The sequence below is a fragment of the Gekko japonicus genome, unplaced genomic scaffold (genome assembly GCF_001447785.1).
Source record: "Gekko japonicus isolate JY-2015 unplaced genomic scaffold, Gekko_japonicus_V1.1 scaffold179, whole genome shotgun sequence".
NCBI lineage: Eukaryota > Metazoa > Chordata > Lepidosauria > Squamata > Gekkonidae > Gekko > Gekko japonicus.
Genome location: NW_015160213.1, coordinates 907,690 through 928,714, shown reverse-complemented (window position 1 = coordinate 928,714; position 21,025 = coordinate 907,690). Strand labels below are relative to the sequence as shown.

General features: G+C 43.1%; 1 protein-coding gene across 1 annotated transcript in view; it reads right to left on the bottom strand.

Annotated features, from left to right (window-relative positions):
• ADAMTS6 (ADAM metallopeptidase with thrombospondin type 1 motif 6) overlaps positions 1-14,838 on the bottom strand; it is a 191,021-nt gene extending 176,183 nt beyond the window's left edge. The window contains exons 1-2 of the mRNA XM_015410253.1: positions 14,742-14,838; positions 13,505-13,872 (exon numbers count right to left, since the gene is read on the bottom strand). Coding sequence (XP_015265739.1) covers positions 13,505-13,872; positions 14,742-14,838 — 465 coding nt within the window. The remainder of the gene's footprint in view (positions 1-13,504; positions 13,873-14,741) is intronic.
• Between the last annotated feature and the right edge of the window lie 6,187 nt (positions 14,839-21,025).

Genomic DNA, 21,025 nt, shown 5'->3' with positions numbered 1-21,025 from the left:
CAGCCACAGGAGCGTAGTAAACCCTGCCCTTTGTCAAGTTCTGCATACATGTCCACCACCTCAGGCTGGTGCAAACCAAGGCAGGGACCCTGAGAGAGTAGAATCTTCGCTCAATGATGTGCCGCTGATAGGGTCTGAGAAAGCGTTGTAACGGTCGGACATGTAGGCGTGCCCATTGGATCATGTCTATGCAAGATATCAAGAGACCCAAGTAACTTGGCCAGGGTCATGAGGGAGGACACCAAGTTGCGTACAACACTGGATGTCAGTTCCTGAATTTTGATGGCCTTGGCTGATGGCAGAAAGAAAGCATTGCGTGTCGTATCAATGATCGCTCCCAGGTGTTTGAGCCTCTGGGACGGCTGGATTACACTCTTGGCCAAGTTCACTACAAACCCGTGTGTCTGTAAACACAGTAAAGTTCGCTCGGTGTTCTGGATTGCTGATGCTCTGTCGTTGCCACGCACAAGCAGATCGTCGAGATACGGGTGAATATGGATACCTTGGTTCCGGAGGTGTACCAAAGGATTGATCAGAAGCTTGGAAAACAGCCTGGGTGCTGTGGACAACCCGAATGGTAGCGCCCGAGACTGATAGTGATGTTTGCCCACACAGAAACAAAGGAACCTCTTGCGAGCTGGGTGGATGGGAACATGGAGATATGCTTCCGTAAGATCTATTGATAACAGAAAGTCTCCGGGTGACAGGTTCTCCGTGATGGACCGTAGTGTCTCCATGCGAAAATGGCGCAGCTTTATGAACTTGAGAAACTTGAGATCCAGGATCGCTCTCCAATCTCCGTTTCTCTTGGGAACCAGGAACAAGTTAGAATATAGGCCGCGTCCGCGTTCTTATGGAGGTACCAGTTCTATGGCTCATATCTCTAGTAGATGCTGTAAGGAACTGTTCACTAGAGATTGCTTGGTGCTTGACCTTCTGATAGGTGAGACCAGGAATCTTTCTGGTGGAGTGCAACGGAATTCAATGGTGTAACCCTGGGATACAACTTCTATGGCCCAGGCATCTGCTTGGGAGTCCTTCCAGGCCAGGGAAAACTTCAAAAGTCTTGCTCCCACTGGAAGAAGAGCATAGTCATGCTTGCTTGGGCTTGTTGTCCCTGTCACCTCTCTCAGGTCTGTTGAAGGGTTTGTTGAATCTGGGATTGAAGGAACTCCTCTTCCCAGTAGGCTTAGATGAGCCCCAGGTGTTTTTTTGCTGGTCCTGGCGAAAACGTGGGAGCGCATGGTTGGTGCGAAAGGAATGAGAATTCCGTCTGTCCACATTGCGTAGGTTCCGGGGCAATGCTTTTTTCTTGTCTCGCATTTACACAAGTCCAAAGCCTCTCCGAAGAGGCGATCTCCCTGGAAAGGATACGAGGTGACAGTCATTTTAGACTGAAAGTCCGCTTGCCATGCTCTCAGCCAGAGAAGCCTTCTGGTCACTATCGTGGAAGCCAGCGCCCTAGACGCAAATGTTAGAATGTCCAGGGTGGCATCAGCAGTGAAGGACGCTCCTTTAAGAATGCGCATAGCACCTTCCAACAGGCCTCTGTTGTTTTCCGGTAACATCTGAATGAGCTTTCTTATCCAGATGATGGAAGCCCTGGAAGCGATTGACGCCGTAGCCGCCGCCTTGACAATCATGGCGATGGACTCATGTAATCTCTTCTGTGTGGCATCAGCCTTTTTATCGATAGGATCACGTATGGAACCGTGTCCATCCTCCAAGACTAGACCTGTTGACTGGATAGCCGCCACGGGACCGTCCACTGGTGGAGCCTGTAACAGTTCATTGGCATAACTGGGCAAGGCATACATCTTTTTTACAAAACCTGGGAACTGCTTGTTAGCAGTTGGCTTGTCCCATGCCACCCTTAGTTGACATTCAAAATAGTCCGGAAAGGGAAAGACTTTTTCCACATACTCTTCAGGAGGGAAGAACTCCTGGTCACCTCTAGATCTGGATTTTAGTTTAGATCTTGAAGAGGCCGAGTCCTCGGAGGGAGGAGTTTCCTGTATCTTTAAAGCCTTCATGGCTCTGGACAAGAAATAGTGGTAGTCCTCCGCTTTAAAAAAGCGGCTAGACTGTTCAGGCATCTTAAGATCCTCCACCTCCTCATCTGAGAGGAATTCCCCTTCCCTTCTGTCCTCCTGCATGGACCCAAAAGACTCCTCATCTTCCCATTGCTCCTCTCTAGAACCCCTACTGAGTCTTGGGGGTGCTTTTGGGGCAGCCTTAGTGAGCCAAGCTGAAGGAGGCTGGGACGGTTGTCCTTGGAAGGGCCCTTGTCCGGGAATACCCGCCCTCTCACAGAAGGTAGAGATGCCCTCCTGTATGGCCTGGCGAAAGGCTAGCATCAGATCTGCTGGGATGATTAAGGCCCCATGGAAGGTGGTACCCTCCCTGCGATCTAACTCTGGGCCCAGGGAACGCGAATCGGAGGGCTTACAAACTCCGTCCATTCCAGCATCGCGCTGCAGAGGCCTGGAGATGGCATCCGGATTCGGCTCCGCTTCTTCAAGATGGCCGCCGATCTTTGCCCGCCCAGAATTACCGGGCCCTGCTTCTTCTTGCGGCCAGCAGCGCTTGAGTGCATGCTGCGCCCCCGCCGCCGCCTCTGCTGCACTCGTTGGGGTGGCACAACAAGCCCCAAAGGCAGGTAGGCCCCACTGCTGAGTTGCACTCTACTCGCCGCGGCGGTGAGCGTTGTTGCCTCATCCCCCTATGAAAAGTCTTCTGAGTGCTCGGTAGCCATCACGCAGGCCCAACGAGCACATGGGAGGGACTTGCCTCTCGATGTCTTCTGGCTCTAAGCAGGAGCAAGAAGGGGAAAAAAAGAGTAAAAGGTAGGGGGAGAGAGGCAGAGAGAGAGAGAGACTCTGAGGAATAAAAGAGAGCAATATAGAGCAAAAGAGAAAGAATTGAAAGAGAAAGTAGATGGACAGAATCGCAGAGCTCTGTCCCTAGCTGCTACTCCCTAAGAGGCAGGAATAGAACTGAGGACAGGGCTATTCCCTAAGGTGCCAACAGGAAGGAGAAAAAAGTATTTCCTGCCTCCCTAAAGGAACGATAGGAATAACCCATGGAGATGTCCTCCACCTATGGAGATGTCCTCCACCTCAGTGGGAGAACGGAGGGAAAACATAACTTTTCCTGAATACCTATGAAATGGGAAAGCTGTCTTTATCAAAGCAGGATTGTTGTGGACCCTGGTACCAAACCATGGACATTCTGATTGGTCTCATAATGAACAAGGTTGGATGCTGTCTCATCACAGGTAAAACATTCACACAGAAGATGTTTAGACTAACTGAAGAAATTCACTCAGATGTGTACCTTATATAAATAAACAGCCACTAAACCAATATACTGGCTTAAATCTCACACTCAAATGTCCATTGCCTACCTCCACATTGACAGGATATGAAGCACCTTCTTTAAGGAGAGGCAAAACTTTGTAGCTATATTGCACTGGACTCTGAACAGGTCATCGAGGCCACTGTCTTGACTGTACAGCAGATTTACTTGGGTTTACCTCTTCGCCAGAAATCAAAAGCCATGGGCTGACAAGCCTTGGCAAGGAGCATCCTACCTGAGATTAGAAGCATCTATAGTTAAAAGGAAAATCTACTTTTGAGAGGCTAGAAGGCCATGCCACCTTCAGGGCTCTTTTTGTAGCAGGAACTCCTTTGCATATTAGGCGACACACCCCTAATGTAGCCAATCCTCCAAGAGCTTACAGAGCTCTTCTTACAGGGGCTACTGTAAGCTCTTGGAGGATTGGCTACATTAGATGTGTTTCGCCTAATATACAAAGGAGTTCCTGCTACAAAAAGAGCCCTATACAATCACAAAGAATCAGCCAACAAAGAAGAGATGCTAGAATGGAAAGCAAAGAATCAGAAATTTGGGTTGATGACGTCAAGAAAGGTAGAACATTCCAGAAAGCACAGCAGAACAAGATCCATCTTGAGTCTCAGCAAAAAAGACAGACTAAAAATAAAACAGGCACTTGGCAGTACAATAATTACAGATCCTATGAGGTTCACAAATTACTAGAAACAGTTGATTACTTTGGTTGTCTGAGGATCAAAAGCATGATATCTAACCAAGCCTGGTAGTGGTCTAATGAGGTCGTGACCACTAGAACCAAGGGGATAAAACTGTGTTGGGGTAAGATGAGAACTCCCCACATAAACAAGTAGTCAGGGTAAGGTTGCCAGCAACCAGTGGGAGGGTTGGGGGCAGCATCCTGGGAGAAATTTTTTTAAAAGACCTCATCTATTTACAGGAAGTTCTGATCACAGTTCCTGGCAATTCCTAGAGCTTCCCAGACCTGACAATGGTAGCTAGGAATCTAGAGTTTCTGACAATTCCTAGAGCTACCCTTGCCACTTCTGTCAAAAGTTTTGAAACTCATTCATTGGAGTTGGAGACTTAACATCCTTGGAATCTGATTTAGAGAATGAGCAATGGAACACTTACTGCTGCTGCAGCTGCCAATGGGATGCAAAACAATGCTGAGCATGGTGGCTGTGGCTCAGTTGCAGAGCATCTGATTTACATGGAGGAGATCCCAGATCCAGTCTCTGGTGTCTCCAGTTAAAATCATCAGCTACTAGATATGAAAGAACACACTCTGGCCCTGTTCATACGAGGGGTTTTGGTCCGGGAGCGAGACAGAAAGGGTGCGGAGCAAACGGGCGCGATCCCACGGCAACATCTGGGAATCGTTGCCTGCCCGTCCCCGATCTGCCCCTCCCGCCCGAAAACCCGCACTAAAAAGAACCACCTACCTGGGTGGTTCTTCCGAAGCAGAGCGCCTCAAACCGGCCGTGGGATCGGCCGGCGCGTCCTTGCGCCAGCACATCCCGGCCCCCGGCCGAACTGCGCATGCTTGAGCATGTGCAGTTCGGCAGCCTCCCCCTTCCCTCCGACTCTTCCTCCCCGGCATCTGATCGTGCCGGGGAGCGATGCGCTGCAGCTTCGGGGATCCGTGGGATCCCGCCGCAGCGTCGCAACTTTGGTGCGGCTTTTAAAAGCCGCGCTTTTCACTGTGTTTTCCCTGCCGTGTGGCGGGGGCCTCTGAGACCCTGGACAGCCACAATTAGTCACAGTAGAAAATATTGACTTTGATAAATCAGTGATCTGACTCAGTGTAAGGCAACTTTATGTGTTCATAAATAGGGATGGGTTTGTGATGAATTTTGGCCAGCTCATGAACCTATGTTTGCAAATTGGAGAGCCGCCACAAACTTCCACGACCGTAAAAAAAGAACCAGAAAGTTCCAAGGACCTTAGTCTTTTTATCCCTCATCTTTACACAACATAATCATTCTCAGCCTCAGCCCCTATGTGAAATATAGGGCTAATAGTCATAGCTGGAAAGAGCTAAACAACTAACTGTACATGAAGCATTATGTGCAGTCTAAGGTATAGAAAGGTAATTCAAGATAACCTAACTCTACTAAGAACAAAAATATTCTGTTTCTAATTTTGCCAGTGAACAGTTTAGCCAAATCAGTATGCCAAATCAGAATAGTCACTTGTCTGATTTTACAATCTTTTGTTAACTCGGCAATTCACAGGATCACCCCATAAGGATGTTATTTGATTATGATAAAGCAAAAAAATTCTTGATTAAAATCTGGACAAATTTAACTGTAATTGCAATCATAATTTAATTTACTCAGAATTTTTAAAAAGAATTTCTAAGGATTGATGCTTTATCCCTGTTAGGCCTCATATCTTTGACAATTTAAGATGTTACCCTCTTTTAAAACTATCTTCCAGACTGCTAAATTCCGTTTACCATGATTATGTTACTATTGTAAATATATATCTGTTTCCAGGATTATTGCATAATCAATCATCTTCTCCAATAAGGCAACACCACTCCACTAGGCAAGCAGGTGAATTTGCCAAGTTATACATTAGCATTAATGATGACAGGCTCATGACAGATGCCTAGCTGTAAGAGGGTACTTGCCATTAGCACCTTGAGTAATAGGTACAATGACATTTTCCATGTTCTACTTGTATTATCTGTTACAACATCAGCACTGACAAAGTTACTCTATCCAGCACAAGGAAGGCAAATAGGCAATTACTCTTAACTTGCATTCCAGTTGCTCAAGCCACTGATTTCTCACAAACACAAGTTTCAGTCCTTGCAAATTCCAGTCTTTAAAGTTAGATTCAGGTGGGTAGCTGTGTTGGTCTGAAGCAACAAAACAAAATTTGAGTCCAGTGGCTCAAAGTCTTTAAAGTGAAAGTAATACCACTTAGTCATCCTATGCTAGGGCAAGGTTTTGAGTTTAAAAACTGATACTTATTACAATAGTACATAGCTAGAAAATAGCTTCAGAAAATACCTTCTCTACTCATTTCTTGTAAGGATGGTTGTAATGGTTATGTATGCCAATCACAGGCCCCCAATTTCTATTTCTAGGGACATCTATCTAACAGCTTCCTCAAGCATTATTTATACAGAAAATAAATTCCATGTTGTGTTACATAACTGGCATTTAGCTCAAACCCATATTAAGTTTGCCACTTAAGTTAATTTGAGGGAAAATAGTTCTAGTTTCTACAGCAAAGGACAATTTCCATGTTCCATGATGTGGGTTAGGTCATCTTGACAGCATCCCCTGTCCCCCAGCCATTAAACATTGATCTTCTCTTCACACAGGCAATTTTCTTATTTTCCTATGTAAGGTAGAAACTTTCAAACTTATTATTCCTTTTTGGTTGTTGAATGAAAATAGAATATGAGAAGTAGCGAGGAGAGAAAAGTAAATAAACCCCAAGGCTTAGTATACAGCCTATCTGAACCCACACAGAATGTCAGTTAGTAACAGTTTTAGAATGCCCACTCCTCTCCCACTCACCATAAGACCCATCTCCACTTTACCAATACTGGGATGCTTAACATTCCCTGAACAAGGAAAACTGATGGCTATTATTTAGCAGTATGTGGTGGAATATGTCCATCCTTTCCTCTCTTTAGCAGATGTCAAAAGCTAGCAATCCCACCCTGAGTATGCTTGAAATGATGGAGAGGGAAAAGAAAACAACAACAAACTCCACATTTTTATCTAATAATATCCCCAGTTTCGAACAAACACTCTCAAAATACTCATTTAGAAGTGTGTCTAAACAAAACCTTATCCTGTGAGGATAATTAAACAAGCACCAAAGACCAAAAGAGGTTTGTGTTCATAGTACAGGGTACAAAAAAAGGTTCACTGAAATCAAGCTTACCAGAACTCTGTTGCTCTCAACACAATGACATCTGAAATGACAGGCTGTGGCAAATAACATGCAAGTCTGTGATCAGGCAGGCAAAAAGGGAATATGAGGAGCATATAGCAAAAAACATTAAGACCAACAATAAAACTTTCTTCAAATACATTAGAAGCAGGAAACCAGCCAGGGAGGCAGTGGAGCCCTTGGATGACCAAGGGATAAAAGGAGTACTGAAGGATGATAGGGAAATGGCTGAGAAGCTGAATGCATTTTTTGCCTCTGTCTTCACTGTGGAAGATGAGAAGTGCTTGCCCACTCCAGAAACACTAATTTCAGGAGGGGTATTGAAAGACTTGAGTCAGATTGAGGTGACAAGAGAAGAGGCAAGTCCAATCTTGTGGTAGGCAAGTCCAGTCGCCCACCAGATCAAAAGATAGAGGAGGATTATAAAATGATGAATGGATTAAAGATAGCAGCTAGATGAAAAAACTGTGTCCTAATAGGTGATTTTAACTACCCACACATTGATTGGGTCAATATGTATTCAAGTAGGGGGGAAAAGAATTTCTAGACACTCTCAATGACCGTGCTATGGAGCAGATGGTCCTACGACTGATAAGACAACTTAAAAACTGGTAAATCACCAGGCCCAGATGGCATACATCCGACAGTTCTGAAAGAACTCAAATGTGAACTTGTGGCTCTCCTTACAAAAATATGTAATGTTTCATTAAAATATGCCTCCATTCCTGAGGACTGGAAGGTAGCTAATGTCACTCCCATCTTTAAAAAGGGTTCCAGAGAAGATCCGGGAAATTACAGGCCAGTCAGTCTGACGTCAAAACCGAGTAAGTTGGTGGAAACTGTTATTAAGGAAAGAATTAGTAAGCACATTAATGAACAAAAACTATTGAGGCAGACTCAGCATGGGTTCTGTAAGGGAAGATCTTGTCTCACTAACCTGTTAGTGTTCTTTGAGGGGGTGAACAAACATGTGGACAAGGGGGACACAAAAGATATTGTTTACCTTGACTTCCAGAAAGTTTTCAATAAAGTTCCTCATCAAAGGCTCCTAAGTAAGCTCGAAAACCACAGGATAAAAGAATGATTTGGAGTTGGGAGTAAGCAGTGAAGTGGCTAAATTTGCGGATGATACGAAGTTGTTCAGGGTGGTGAAAAGCAGGGAGGCTTGTGAGGCACTTCAAAGGGATCTGTCGAGGATGGGCAAGTGGGCGTCAATGTGGCAAATGGGGTTCAGTGTGACCAAGTGCAAGGTGATGCACATCGGAGCCAAAAATCTTAACTATAAATACACATTGATGGGGTCCGAACTGGCAGAGACTGACCAAGAGAGAGATCTTGGAGTCGTAATAGATAACTCAATGAAAATGTCGAGACAGTGTGTGACTGCAATAAAAAGCCAATGCTATGCTGGGGATTATTAGGAAGGTAACTCAAAACAGATCAGCCAATATCATAATGCCCCTATATAAATCAATGGTGCAACCTCATTTGGAATACAGTGTACAGTTCTGGTCACCGTACGTCAAAAAAGATATTGTAGCATTGGAAAAAGTGCAGAAAAGGAAAGGGCAACTCGAATGATAAAAGGGTTGGAACACTTTCCCTATGAAGAAAGGTTAAAGCGCTTGGGGCTCTTTAGCTTGGAGAAACGACGGCTGAGGGGGGACATGATCGAGGTTTCTAAGATTTTGCATGGGATAGAGCAGGTAGAAAAAGAGGTACTTTTCTCCCTGTCTCAATACAAGAACTCGTGGGCACTCAATGAAATTGCTGAGCGGTCGGGTTAGAACGGATAAAAGGAAGTACTTCTTCACCCAAAGAGTGATTAACACATGGAATTCACTGCCACAGGAGGTGGTGGCGGCTACAAGCATGGACGGCTTCAAGAGGGAATTAGATAAATATATGGAGCAGAGGTCTATCAGTGGCTATTAGCCACAAGGTTTGGATAGGGACTCTGGGGCAGGTGATGCTCTGTATTCTTGGTGCTTGGGGGGGTCAACAGTGGGTGGGCTTCTAGTGTCCTGGCCCCACTGGTGGACCTCCTGATGACACCTGGTATTTCTGGCCACTATGTGAGAGTGTTGGACTGGATGGGCCTTTGGCCTGATCTAACATTGGCTTCTCTTATGTTCTTATGAAGAGACATCCAATATGAATTACAACCCGCTGAATTTCACCAGGTGCATTGCGTCATAATAATAATGTTAGTTAATCCTATTCTGCCTCACAGATACATTACTGAGGCAAGTCAGTATATTCCTGTTCAGCCAAACACAGTGAAGAAAAGGGCACTAAGGGCAACCAGCGCCCCTATATTATATATACTAAAGAAAAACCACTCAGTCTAAAATCAACATATAGTGGGGAAAAGCTGTGGAGACCTTAGCTCTATCAAGCTACTACAATCAGAAAGAGAATAAGATTCAGTGCTCTAAACACAGACACGCTAAATGGCCGCCATGTGAAATTGCACTTCTCTGTGGTGGCTGGAGAGAACAGTCCCCACTGGGGAGAAAGGCCGGGTATAAATGAAGTAAACAAAGTAAACAGTGAGCCATTTTTGTGCAGTTGCTTTCCATGCAATTCTCCACAGAACAAAAAACGCCCACAGGAAAGATATACAGGATTCGGAGCAGGCTCGGTGAGCTGTTCCATCTGAACACTTCACTGTGTGAAGCAGCTGTTACAGGATGCAGTTTCAATATTTGCACATGGCGGCCATCTAAAGCAAAGCAAGTCAAAAAAATTAAAATAAATAAAGCAAAGCAAGTCTTTAAGACATGAGTCAAAAAACAAAAGTCGCTTGTGGGCGCTACAATGGATCCAAATCCTTTCGACAGCTGAGGCCACAAGAGAAAATTGATAGCAAAGAATAACCTAGCGGTATACATTTAGTAAAAGATTGAATTTATAGTCAGTACTTTCTCCAGTCACAGCAAATTACATTGTTTAAAGTGAACAAGCATGCTATAGTGGAAAAAATCCTTCCCACCCCAGTATATTATATACCACTTGGGCTATGTCACATCCAGAAAAGAAATACATCTTAATTAACATTCTTAAAATTGTCACCCTTTGAAATCTTCATGAAACTTTTTATACCATGAGAAAAAATAACTCAGAACATGTCTGCCACATGAATAAGCCTATCAATTATGAAAGCTGCAATGTGTCTAAATTGTGGACTTCTGTGGTACTTAGCATTAAAAATCTCTCAAATGTGTACTCCATCCTTCCTTCATGGCGCTCAGGTCAGCATTCAAGGGGTTGTCTCACTTCATCCTCAAACCTGTGAGGTAATTTAAACTGAGTGAGTTGCCCAAAGTTATTCACTAAACTTGGTGGCTGAGGGAGAATTTGAATCCATGACTCCCCTTATCCAAATCCAAAATGCTATCAATTACACCACATTGGCTCTATATCGTGTTACGATCATTGACCAGGATCTAAAGAATCACTAGTTCTGCAAGCCCAACCAAGCTTTAAACTGTTTGCTTTAGCAGCGGCCCCTAACCTACCCCATGTTATGTGAAACATTGTTTTTGAGACTGAGTAGGCTTTCAGAACAGTTTTTGAGAAAGCATGGGAATAAGTTTTTCAAATAAAACAATTAACAGTTGCACTGAGCTAATGCAAGCCCAGTATGTCAGCTCTTTTCAGTTCCTAAACCAGGAAGAGAATCTTGCTTCTCCTCTTACCTGTCAGATTTATCTACAGCAAGTAACCAGGCTTCTCTGTCACAGGCTCTAGGCTTTTCATACGCCTATGTAAAGCCCTATGTGGGATAGGAAGGAAATACTGTTCTTTACTCTTGAGTATGCCACTCTGAAGACTGTTGTGAATGGTAATTATAGAGAAATCTACAGAAAACTTGGCCAACAAATGGAACAAAGGTCAATGTAAGACAGGGCCTGTTAACACTAACAAATTCAGATAAATACTCCTACTACTGAAAAGATAGCAAATCTTTAAAAGTCCACTGCAAATCATGTTTGGCACCTCTGCATGGAATAAAAGCAACCTCTGGATATCATGCATAATACACTTTAAGATTTACTACAGTGAAGAGTAGTGTGTTGGTTTCCAAACATGGTGTTCTCTTTTATCATTTTATAAGTGACTACTCTGTGGTTTATTTTTAGGCCTGAATTACTTTACAACAGTATAAGTCTTTTTCCATATAAGACTTACTGCTGAAATAACCCAGAGTCCCATCAACAAGTAGACAGCTTACAAAAAAATATTGCTTTTGCTCACACTGTGGTGGTGGTGGAAAGTGCTGTCAAGTCGCAGCCAACTTATGGCGCCCCCATAGAGTTTTCAAGGCAGGAGACATTCAGAAGTGGTTTGCCATTACCAGCCTCTGTGTAGCAACCATGGACCTCCTTGGCGGTCTACCATCCAAATATGTTTAAAGCAATTTTTTGCTATCAGAATCAACAAGTGAGAACCCCCAAGGACTTGCGGGAGATATCTCATTTCCCCCTCCCTCCTCTTTCTTTTCCACGAAAGCCCCCATAGCCTTTCCTCTTGATTTCTTCTCTGCTTCCCACCAACAGCAAACCTACATTTATCTGACCCTTTGTCTCCAGCTTGCCTTCTCCTCCCACCAGCTGACTTGACCTAGGAAATCTGTGGCCAGTTGTATGGTGCTGGCCACTGGGCCAGGCCCATGATCATGGTAGCCAACTCTCAGGTACCTGTAGGGGGCACCTCACTTTCCCCTGCATTGGAGCTCCCCATCCTCATCAATAAGCATGGGGGGACAAGATGCAGGCATGTGCTATTGAATAGCCAGTAGTGTTTGTTACAAGCTACCTACCTCATTAGTTGCCACTGGCTTGTGAGATGAAACAAAACTCTCTACCCACATAGATTTTACAACTTTTAAAGATAAATTTTTGTAATGCTTTACAATCAGCATTGTACTCCCTCACTGTACCAAAAACATGCATATACCCACTACACCTTTATAAAGAAACTAACAAAAACAGAGGCAAAGCCACTATTCTCTTATACAGCATAATTTTATGAGCATCTGTTTATTATACTCTTTGAAAATTGTACACTCTGGTGCTGAAGTGTACATCCCTATCTTGCTTCTTCTTTTTAAAGAAGGAGTGGAAATACAAACTTCACCATAGCATAAACTTCTTCTCCAGTCCCACTCTCCAGTAATGCATGGATTGGAAATTGCACAATTGCCTTTAAGTACTTGAGGGGCAACTGCAGAAGGGCTTCATTATGCACTGAATTATTATCTGGCTAAACCCTTAGAAGACCCAAAAGAATGTGCTCTGTGGGCACACTGGAGGTTCTCTAATTATTATTTTTTTAAAATTTCAGACCATGGTACATTGGCAGCCATGCCTAAAATTCTACTGAGTTTGGGAGAGACTCATTAGGCAATGTGGGAGAGTCTCATTCGGCAATGTGAGAAGGTTAGAAGGATCTCCGAACACTGCTGCATGCAAATAACTTACTATGGGCCACCCTAGACCCCAGCCTAAATATGTATCTGGCCAATATACATATGGTTTCTGAAGGGATTTCTACTATCTTCTACTGTTTGTACCCAACACAGGGTTTTTTCCAGTCCTTCCACAATTTGCACTCCACTTACAGGGTTTTAAATAGAACATAACAAACACCACTGATAGCTAGATGTCTAGGCATGTGTAAAACAGAATAAGAGCCAATAAGTTTAGTAATCTCTACTCACACAAACTTATTTTGCTTTTCTCTCAGTATATGAACTTCACACACTCAGGGTGCGTATATAGCTATGTACAATTATCATTGTTTTTGCTCTTTTTTACAGCACAAGGCCTACCTACAAGTAGAAAAAACTGTGATCCATATGATACTGTAGGTACTGTAAAGTACACAAGACACATGGACCCATTCCTGATAAAGTCAGACATGCATATATTTCATTGAAACACAGGACAAATTAGTCAAAACTGAAGTCTCATCACCTTCAATGAGACATACAGTCTAATCCTATGCATGTTTATTTTACAATACACTCATCTACATTCAAGAAAGTGTGATTAATGTTCTCTAGATCAGAACCAAAAAGTAACTAGACAAGGGGCAAGAATATGACCAGAAACCAAATAATTAAGAATTGTAATGGAGCTACACCAGTATAGATACAGACTATTCCTTTCTGTAAATATAAAGTATCAAGAACACCAACAAGTCAAAATACATAATTTGCACTTACCAGACCATTGCAGTTGCTTAATGCTACTTTAGTCGTACTGTGCTGATCATGTAAATATCCCATGTAATGACAGTTGTCTAAAAAGTCATGCTTCCACTGAGGTCCGTCTTTCCCCCAGTATTCTACTGTAAAGTGTTTGGAGACCAGATCTGTGTTGAGAGTCAGGTTTAAATGAAAGTGCTTGCCATAGGCAGAAAGTTTAAAAAATAATTTAGATACTGCCAGTTCTTGGTCATAATGTTCAGTACTCCTCTTCTTTCTCCGGGAGAGTTTAGTATTTTTCACAGTAAAGCTGAGGAAGGCTCCATTATGATCAACCCTTACTGGGATTGTTAGTTGGTAGTGTTCAAGGTAAGACAGGAATTCCTCTTTGAAACCACAAGGTAAATCAGTCCAAGATATGGGCATAAAAAAGAAGAAAATATAACACGACACAAGGAGTAGTACAACATTATCCACATTTTACTAAACCAAGCAATGCTAATCTGCCTTAAATAGAAATTCTGCTCATCTATTCCAAATTTGCTACATATTTTGCCAGCTCTACTCTACCATGTGCACATTCCAGGCTGCCACCAGCAGGACATAAGCAACTGCATATTTACCTGCCAGAAGAACAACTAATTTGAATGGAAATACTCACTTTATAAATACCTAAATGTGTAATCCAATACAAACTGATTTCAAGAGGCATAAATAAATTAAACCTTATGCTGGATTCCAGCACAGTGACTTGTTCCAGTGAGCGGCTAAGGACACACAAGATTCAATCTATATACAAATTTACCTTGCCAAACAAAAGGCTATTATATTAACTTCAATGAATGGCATTCATCTAAAAAGAGTAAGCCTGCTATCCCCATTGAAGTTAACAGGAGAAGTGAACCTGCACATAAAAATGTATGTATTGCAGTGCAGAGAAATCACAGATCACTGTGTTAATATACATTTACCTAAATACACATTTAGTAAGCAAGACATTTTTGGAGCATATGAATTATTCAAGTCACTCAATCATTTAACTGGGGGGATTTTATTATTTAATATATCAAAATATCCTCTTGACTTGCTAATAAAATAAGTACACCTTTTTAATTGTGCTGCCTCATAAAATAAACAAAAATCATAGTTCATGAGCAATATGTGACCTCTAACAATGACTGTTAACATCAGTTAAGGAAAACTGAGGAACCAAAATAAGCATCAAAGATATTCACTTAAAAAGTAGGATCCCTACCTTGAGAACTATATGAAAGCCTGTTGTCCCCGTGAAATTCTGACAAAACCATGTTTAAGCACAAAATCCAGGTCAACGTCTTCCACAAAATTTCCATAATTTGAAAGAAGTGGGGCTACCTATGTGCTACACCTTTAGCTCCACTCCAGAATTGCACCATAACCAATAATTTTTATTTCTTCAGGATTAGCTATTGGTGGTTCCACTTCTTGACAGATGTTTTGCAACAATCTGCTCTCTTTTCTATGTCTGCAGACATTTTCAGTCCAAAATATTTTAATTCCTTCACATGTCAATGAATTAAACTGAATAGCAACTGAACGTTGTCCATTTCTTTACCTGAAAAGCACAGAGAACATTATAAGTCAGTTCAGTAGAACGCTAAACAAACAGAAAATTTACTTGGTGCAATTTCATCCCACCTTTCCTCCAAGGAGCACAGGGCCACATAAATGCTTCTCCCCTCCTCCATCGTAGCCTCATAACAATGGTGTAAGATAGGTGAAGCTGAGAGAAAATGACTGTCCTGAGATCACCAAAAAAGGTAGGATAGGGTTTACACGAGCAACACTTTAACATTTTTGTTTTGCATAGGCGGTCCCTACATCATGCCTGTCACAGCCCATAACAGTCCACCCTATTGCAGCAAGAGGACAGCGCCTTATCATGGAGGCTACAGACTCTGCCAGATAGTGGATAGTCAAAAAGCTATGTTCCATATGCACTGAAGAGAAGAGAACCGGTTTAGAAAGGATCTCATCCTATCTTAACTTCCTGAAAGCTTCTGGAATGCAGTGTGGTGAATCCCTGATGTTCAGTAAGGTTCATACACAGACCCAAACAGAAGATCACCTCTCCATGTGAAGTGGTCTTTCCATCTGCTTATTCCCCCTAGAATGCCCTCCTCCCAGCAAGAGCATAAACTTGTCTGCCTGCCTTTCCAGATTCTGAAGAAAGGGTTTATTTAAGTTGCTAGTCCACGCTAGTTCCAGTGACAGATAGAAGAGGGATCCACAGGCACTCTGTACTAAGAGTTGCATTAGAAGAGACTATGCCTATAAGATCCCAGTTTTCTTGTGCCCATATATCATGCTTTTGAGTTTGCACTTGCATGGATAAGATCGTGGCCACATAAAAATGTTTGAGTTTTTTTATTTTGTAGAACAACCATCTCCTCTCCTGTATTCCTCTCCTATAGTGGTTCTTCTCTAACAGAGAGTGTTGGAAATCCAGTCCCTTCTCTCAAGATCAGAGGTCACAAATGCAGGTAGTTGTGCCCTATTCCAGTTGCTGGTCTATGGCAAATTCACATGGAACTGAAAAAGCATTAACAGAAAGACTGGGGATAGGAGAGGAAATGTATGCAAGCAAGTATTATATCATTTGCTTTGTAAATACCTTATGAAGTTATATGTTTGTTAAAGCATTCCTAAACCATTTGAATATTTCTACTCTGCAAATATAACATTTCATCCAATGCTAGCAGTAACTTTAGGATGCGCAAAAAACAACGCATAAGGAAGCAGTGATAGAAATTAGTGACTAGATACACATACGCATCATCAACGAAAAGTGGGGAAACTCTGACAGCGAGGGATAAGGAGTTTCACTACGTCCACAATTAGGGACACAGTAAAACCATCACCTAACAAACAGAAGGTTTATTTGTCAAGATGCCCACATAACAGGGCAAAGGATTTTTTTTTTTCAATACATGGTGAATATTAGTGGGAAGAAGATTTTTATACGTTCCCGGTGCCATTTCTCCCTTGAAAAATCATCATTTCCATTCTGCTGCCCTAGCTAGAGAAAAATACATGTAAATTTTCTCCAGTGGGGATAAAATGAACTTGGAGATAGCAATGTTTGAGGGGGAAATGGCACAAGACACTTCTAGAAATCATAGCACCACGGGTTGCAATCTGTTAAAAAAACATAAATCAAATATTTAATTTCATGCAACGAAATCTGGAAGCTTAAGTGCCAGCTGGGCACAACAGAGGTTAAACTGCAGGCTTTCAGCTACTCCTGGTATTTTCTTATTCAAACAATACAAACATCTGCTGACATCAGGGTTTTGTTTTTGGCAACCTATAGACTTGATTCTAATAACCTGCGAAAACATTCAGAAGAAAACACTGCTGCACTCACTTGCTTACATGCTTAAGTGAGCTCCAAGAAGACACCCTTAAATAAAAGCATGTGAATTAAGCCTATGGAAGCATCTTGAGGGTTTGTAGTTGGTTTCTGCTTCACAAAATTTCTGCACTGCAGCTGCTGCCACCACAATCTGTATCAGGCAGGACAAGCAGATAAGCATCCAAGATCTATATGTTTTACAAGAAGCAGTAGAAGTACTGGCAGCATCATTAATAGACTTGTGGGGGTGCAATTTATTCATTAAAATATTTACATTCAACATTTCTAAAAGATTAAAGGCAACTAACAAATGTTAAGATATGGGGAAAATACAACAGAATGGTTAAAAACAGACAATACCAACATCAAATAAATACCACTGGCCAACAATAAATTAATTTCCGTAAAAATTTCAACATGACTTCAACAGGTATATCTGTATTTAATTACGCTACCTAATCAATTAGGTCAAGGAACACCTACAGTCATCAGAATGTCCATTTACTGTAATGTCACACCTCTTGCTCCATAATTTCTGGCTGATTGTCCCATATTGTTCCTTCAGTAATGTTCCAGTTATTCCTGCCAAATGCAGGATAACTGTGTAAACGTGAATAATAGTGGACGGCAAGTCAAGTACTGAAACTGTGAACCTAAAGTACAGGTACTCAAAGATGTTTAAATGGTTAAGGGGTATAAAGGAAGATCTTGCTGCTGAAAATATGTTTAAAAACAACAAAGCATAATAAGATGTTTGTTGTTTGCTGGTTAAAAAAGGTAAAGGTTCCCTTGCTCAAAAGCCAGTCGAATCTGACTCCAGGGTTGCGGTGCTCATCTCCGTTTCAAAGCTGAAGAGCCAGCGCTGTCCGAAGACATTTCTGTGGTCATGTGGCCGGCATGGAACGCTGTTACCTTCCCACTGAAATGGTCCATAATTTTAGAGCTTGTCTGGTGACATGGAATCACTGAGGTAAGACTCTTTCTACCAATAAACACCACTGCGCAGATCATAATAATTTTGATTTAGATTAGCTTTGTGTTTTGTGTCGCGTTTGTGACGTTAAAGGTATTTTAAAATACCACCGAATTATACTGTATTTAATTTGTAATGGACATTTTAAATAATCTGATGACTGGAATGAATGATTTATTTATACTATGGATTTTTTGTGGATACCTACTTGTGTTGCAGTGTTAAATCATAATAAGTTTTTTAAAAATAAACATGACCTCAACCAAAGATCAAAGCAGCTCATAAAAAAAAACATCATTAAGACAGACTTTACACTTCCTAAGGATAGGCAACATAGGTACCCTCCAAGCTTACACCAAAAGACCATTCTAAATAACTGATGCTGGAACTGAAAAGGATCTAGAATGAATGGAGGAGAAACGAACATTTCCAGGTAGGCACAGTGAGCATTAACTGGCTAAAGGTTCATGCAGAAAGATGCGTTCCTTCAGTTAAACAGAGTGAGGGCCCAAGAGACATATGTAAAATGCTTAGGGACTCTTATGTGTGACCCTAGCTGGCAAACAATAGTAGGCTTAGTGGCATTCCTAGCTAGTTAAAATAAACAAGCCTTTTGGGGCATCTTAAATACTTCATTTGATGAAGAAGGCACTAGTCAATAAAAACTTATGCTAACATAGAAATAAAAACTTGCTGAAGCACAGCAAGACTCCTGTTTATTTTGGGGCAACAGACTAATGTGCCTTTCCCTCTGGAATTCTAGTTTGTAAAGAGATGGAAGCACTACATAGAGGAAGGGTTGGAGGATAGGTGTCCCTCACAGGATTCATGCTATGTGACCTGTAATACAACTTGATCTTGGAAAACTATGCAAGTTCAAACCTGGTGGAGGTAGTGGTGAAAAGTGCATCAAGTTGCAGCCAACCTATGGTAACTCTGTAGGGTTTTCAAGGCAACAGACGTTCAGAGGTGGTTTGCCATTGCCTGCCTCTGCATAGTGACCCTGGGCTTTCCTTGGTGCTCTTCTATCCAAGATCCTGCTTAGCTTTTGAGAGCTGATGAGATCAAGATAGCCTGGGGTTGCCAGCCCCCCAGTGGGAGCGGGGAAGCCCCTGCTTTGGATCCCCAAGCATCCCCAAGCATCCCCAAGGATCCCCAAGCATCCCCAAGCTTGGATCCCCAAGCATCGAGAATAAATCCACGTTTCAAAGAAAGTAAAGTTTATTTCAAAGCATTGGAAAGATACTCAAACACGTTCTTTGTTAGAACTGAACACAAGCAGTTAGGGCAGACATGATAAAGGGATTCAAGTTAGAAACACAACCAATGGATAACGTTCCCGCTGGCGGGCAGGAGAAAACGGTTGCCTGCTCAAGTCTTGGGAACCAGGCGAACGGTAGACAAAACACAGGTGCAGTTCACAGGCTTGGTGCAGTTCACAGGCTTGATAAGTAAGAAGCTAACAGCGAAGCATACTCTCCCCCTCACATCCTCCAGTTGTTTTACTTTGGCATTACAGCACAGAAAACACAGGGGTCAGCTGGCAGGGACAGGGATCACATATGTACAATCAGAAGTTACACAGAACACCATGGCAGCTTGCTGACATACTGCCCCCTCAAAAATACACCTTAACTGTCACCTCCCGGGCCGGGCGGGAGATCTCCCGGGCTGGGCGGGAGACCTCCCGGTTTGTCCGGGAACTTCCTGTGAAAACAACGAAGCAGGTAAGGGGCCCGAATATCCCCTTCTTCCACCCATTCGCGGTGCTGGGGACCGAAATCAACCCATTCAATGAGGTACCAGAGTTTACCACGTTTCAGCTTGGAATCAAGGATATCAGCGATTTCAAAATGCTCATCCCCCTCAAGGATGATCGGAGGCGGGGGAGAAACAGTCGGCCTCCATGTAGAGGTGCCAGGATTTTTCTTCAGTAAGCTCATGTGAAAGACAGAATGCAGAGAGCGCAAATTCTTAGGTAATACAACATCAACAGCAACATCATTAATCACCTTGCGCACCTTGAACGGCCCGATAAATTTCCAACCCAGCTTCCTGCTTGGGCGCAACATCTTGATGTTTTTAGTAGAAACATACACAAGGTCCCCAGGTTTCAGATCAAATCCCACCACCCTACCCTTGTCTGCCTGGGCCTTATAAGCTGCTTTAGCAGCATCGAGAGTTTGACACAAAAGTGGCCATGCAGTTCTCAGAGAAGAACACCAGGTATTAGCATCACCCACGGGACGGTCAGAGACCCCCTCCAGGAAAGGAAGGGGGGGCTGTCATACCCAGAGACAGCCTTGTATGCAGACATGCCAGTCGAACTATGCACAGTGTTATTGTAACAGTACTCAGCCAGGGGTAACAAATCAGCCCAATCATTTTGTTGGTAATTAGTGAAGCAACGAAGGTACTGCTCCAAAGTTTGATTAACCCGTTCTGTTTGGCCGTCGGTCTCGGGATGGTAAGCGCTGCTGAGCCCCTGCTCCACCCCCAAAATAGCGAGGAGTTCCTTCCAAAATTTAGAAACAAATTGGGTCCCCCTGTCAGAAATTAACTTAGTAGGCAATTGGTGGATTTTCACCACATGAGACATGAACGCCGCAGCTAACCTCTGCGCGGTAGGCAGTGAAGGGAAAGGAACAAAATGGGCTTGCTTAGAAAACAGATCAACCACCACCCAAATAACAGTGTTCCCCTTGCTCACAGGGAGATCAGTGATAAAGTCCATAGAGACCACTTCCCACGGTCTGGAAGGAGTAGGCAAAGGATGCAAAAGTCCAGGAGGTTTTCCCCCCCTTGGCTTGGTTAATGCGCAGGTCTGACAGGTGCGTACAAAGTCCAACATATCCTTGCGCATGTGGGGCCACCAAAATTGCCTGCGGAGGAGTTGAAGCGATTTAACAAAGTTCCAATGGCCCGCCAGCTTGGAACCGTGGGCAGACTCCATCACTTCCCTCCGGAGGGAAGTAGGGACAAACAGTTTATCACCAGAGTAAATCAAGCCCTCAGGGCTGCGGATACAGTCAGGCAATCCCAAAATATAATCATCATCCTCTTTGGAGAAAGCAGAGATATACTTGTGGACCCACGCCCCCCCCACCGCAGGGAGCGGGGAGAGCGGAGAAATGTCCGGCCGGGAAGTGGCGCGCGCTTGCGCGCGAGTAAC